The 3,078-nt window shown below is 29.9% G+C and overlaps 1 protein-coding gene across 1 annotated transcript in view; it reads right to left on the minus strand.

Annotated features, from left to right (window-relative positions):
• Positions 1–2,144: 2,144 nt before the first annotated feature.
• LOC111411451 (E3 ubiquitin-protein ligase RNF181-like) overlaps positions 2,145–3,078 on the minus strand; it is a 7,568-nt gene continuing 6,634 nt past the window's right edge. The window contains exon 2 of the mRNA XM_023041983.1: positions 2,145–2,341. Coding sequence (XP_022897751.1) covers positions 2,145–2,341 — 197 coding nt within the window. The remainder of the gene's footprint in view (positions 2,342–3,078) is intronic.

The following is a 3,078-nucleotide window of genomic DNA, read 5'->3' on the forward strand; positions in this document are numbered from 1 at the left end:
TAAATGAATGTCTTTTTTAGTTTATGTGATTTTGGGATGGGGTTTTTAAGGAGGATAATGGTGGTGGCACCATTACAGGTTTGTAATGGGTCGATCATGAGGTTTTAGGGTATAGACGGTGAAGGTCGACAGTGGAAGATGTGCAAGTGATGTAGCTATGTTGGGATTTGAGAATGGTGGTGTCCACAGAATAGGGATTGAGATTGATGAATGTAGATCTGATAATGGTGTTTCTCATGAGAGGAGTGGTGGTGGTGGCTGGATTGTGTTTTTTGTGGCGATGGCCTATGGCAATTGAGGCAACGAACATCACAAAGAAATCTCCTAACTGGTGGCAATTTCAGTGGGGAGTTGGGGTTGGGTATAATGAGAATTAATTGTTCCAATGATCACTGAACTTAGGTTCAAGTTTTTAATTGATCACTGAAGTTTAAAATGTCGAGTTTCGATCACTAAACTTAGGTCTTGTTTTTTATTGCTCACTGAAATTTAAAATATTAAATTTTAAACATTAAATTTTGAAAAATGTTTTATGTTATTCGGGTTAATTCCCCAAATAGTCACTGAAATTTGCCAAAAAGTTCCCAAGAGAGATCACGAATATCAAAACTTCCCTAAATAGTCACTGAACTTTGCAAAAAGTTCTTAAAAGGTCACTAAATTTTAAAACTTCCCTAAATAGTCAACTAACTTTGCAAAACGCTCCTAGAATGTTACTCAACTTTGCAAATTGAGACCCTATACATCACTGATTTAGTGACCTTCAAGAAACTTATTGCAAAGTTCAATGATTATTTATGAAAGTTTTGAAATTTAAAGATTTCGTGAAAACTTTTTGCAAAGTTCTGTTACTATTTAGGGAAGTTTTGGAATTCGATGACCTCTTGGGAAGTTTTGTCAAAGTTTAGTGACTATTTATGAAATTAACTCTACGTTATTCACTAGTATAAATGTTGAACTTTAGAAATTGTAGAGTTTACAGTGATTAATGTACAACAATTTTCAAAGTTCAGTGGCCAAAACTCGAGATTTTAAACTTCAATGAGTAATCAGAAACATGAATCTAAGTTCAGTAACCAAAATTCGACATATTAAATTTCAGTGACCAATTAAAGATATGGACATAAATTTAGTGACTATTGAAATAATTAACTCATGGAATGAGGAAGATGAATCTTCTTTTTATTTCTCTTCTTAAAAAGATATGGACATAAATTTAGTGACTATTGAAATAATTAACTCATGGAATGAGGAAGATGAATCTTCTTTTTATTTCTCTTCTTAAAAAGATATGGACATAAATTTAGTGACTATTGAAATAATTAACTCATGGAATGAGGAAGATGAATCTTCTTTTTATTTCTCTTCTTAGATTTTGCATTGCTTTTACTTTTTTTATCTTTTTAATTATTTTAATTAATTAAATGTTAAACGAGCACTTTATCTCACATTAAAATTTTCAACTTGCGATTAGACATTTGACTTTTGGTCAACTGATAGATATTTAGATGAAATCTTTAGAGGTTCTTTTGGTGTAGATTTACTAAAAAGTTCGAAATGTATATTAATATACAAAGATTAGAAGGTTCGAGACTCGAATGAACATTTTTGAAAAGTTCTAAACCTTTGCTACAGCTTTCCTCAAACAATTTAAGTTGGTTAAGTATTTCAAGTGATCCCAAACTATCGTAATATGTGCTTAGAAACCCCCTATTAACAAGTTAGCATTCTCACTTGATCGATCAAATATCCTAAGCACATCGAAAAAATACCTCATTTTAAACTTATAGGTACTCAGTTAAGCAGCAAACTTCACTTAGATATACAAGGGTCCATAGATGATTCGTGATATATTTCGAAGGGTTTCCATCAACATCTCATAGCGAATGAATTGTTCAAGTATAATAAAATGTTAGAGATCATATTCAAATCTTTTTTCTTTTTTTTTTTTTAATCACAGGACATCTCGATACTAGTACGATAAAATACATTAAAGGCATATAAGTTCAATTTTAGTTTTATTGCACATTTAATTTTTGTTACTATTGTATCATTGAGTCAAATAGGCACATAACGAGAAGAAAAGAACATCGGGTCACAACTCCCAGGTTAGGTAAAACTGAGCCAGCTAATAATAACTCCTCTCAGTACAAAAGTCCCAACAAAAGAATCCAAATCAATGCACCATCGAGCGCAAGTAAAAAAGTCCATAATAATAAGACATAGGCAGGATTCAGAAGTAAATATGAAGAGAAAAAAAGATCTACAAGAGGAAGTAGAGCGAAGCAATTCCAAAAACAAAGCTCCCAGAAATCTTCTGCAATGTCGAACCTGCTCCACTCTGCAAACACAATTCAAATTATATGTAAGAATCTACCCAAGCAGAACAATTTCACAATATTTAATGAAAATCGAACGGTCCATTACATCTGTTTAGTATAACAATGGCGATCCACATAAACTGATAAACAGCTAGATGAAAAAGCTTAGAAGGGCTAAATTTCTAAGTGGGTGTGTGAAACGTACACATCAAATGAGTTGCATTTTCCAAAATTATCTCACGACTTGCAGTCAAGTTTCTCATATCGACCATTGTAGTGCGATCGCATAATTTTTACAGTTTTCATTACTCCTTCATTTTACATCATAATAAATTTTAATTTCTATTACATCCTTTTTATATCCTTTTATTTTTGATGATTTAGCTTTATTTATATTTATTTTAACTTGATTATTATTTTAATTAACATTTATGATAAACTGTAATCAATTTATTATTGTTATAACAAATTGTAATCAAGTAATAATAATAAGTATTGAATACATGAATTTCTCATTAAAATTAAAAAGTTACAAATTTGATAACTAAATGTTAAACCCAGATGTGCTTTATGTTAAAGTTTATTATATATGCAATTCTTTTTAGTTTTTATTTTGTGTTCTAATTTCTAAATGCAATATTTTTTTAATTTGGGATTTTAAGTTTAATGTTTTTTTCTTTAACTTAGTAATAAATGCAAGTTTTAGATAGTTAAATATAATTTTTAATTTAATATTTTTAGTAATAATATGATTTGT

The sequence above is a fragment of the Olea europaea genome, chromosome 15 (assembly GCF_002742605.1).
Source record: "Olea europaea var. sylvestris chromosome 15, O_europaea_v1, whole genome shotgun sequence".
Lineage (NCBI taxonomy): Eukaryota > Viridiplantae > Streptophyta > Magnoliopsida > Lamiales > Oleaceae > Olea > Olea europaea.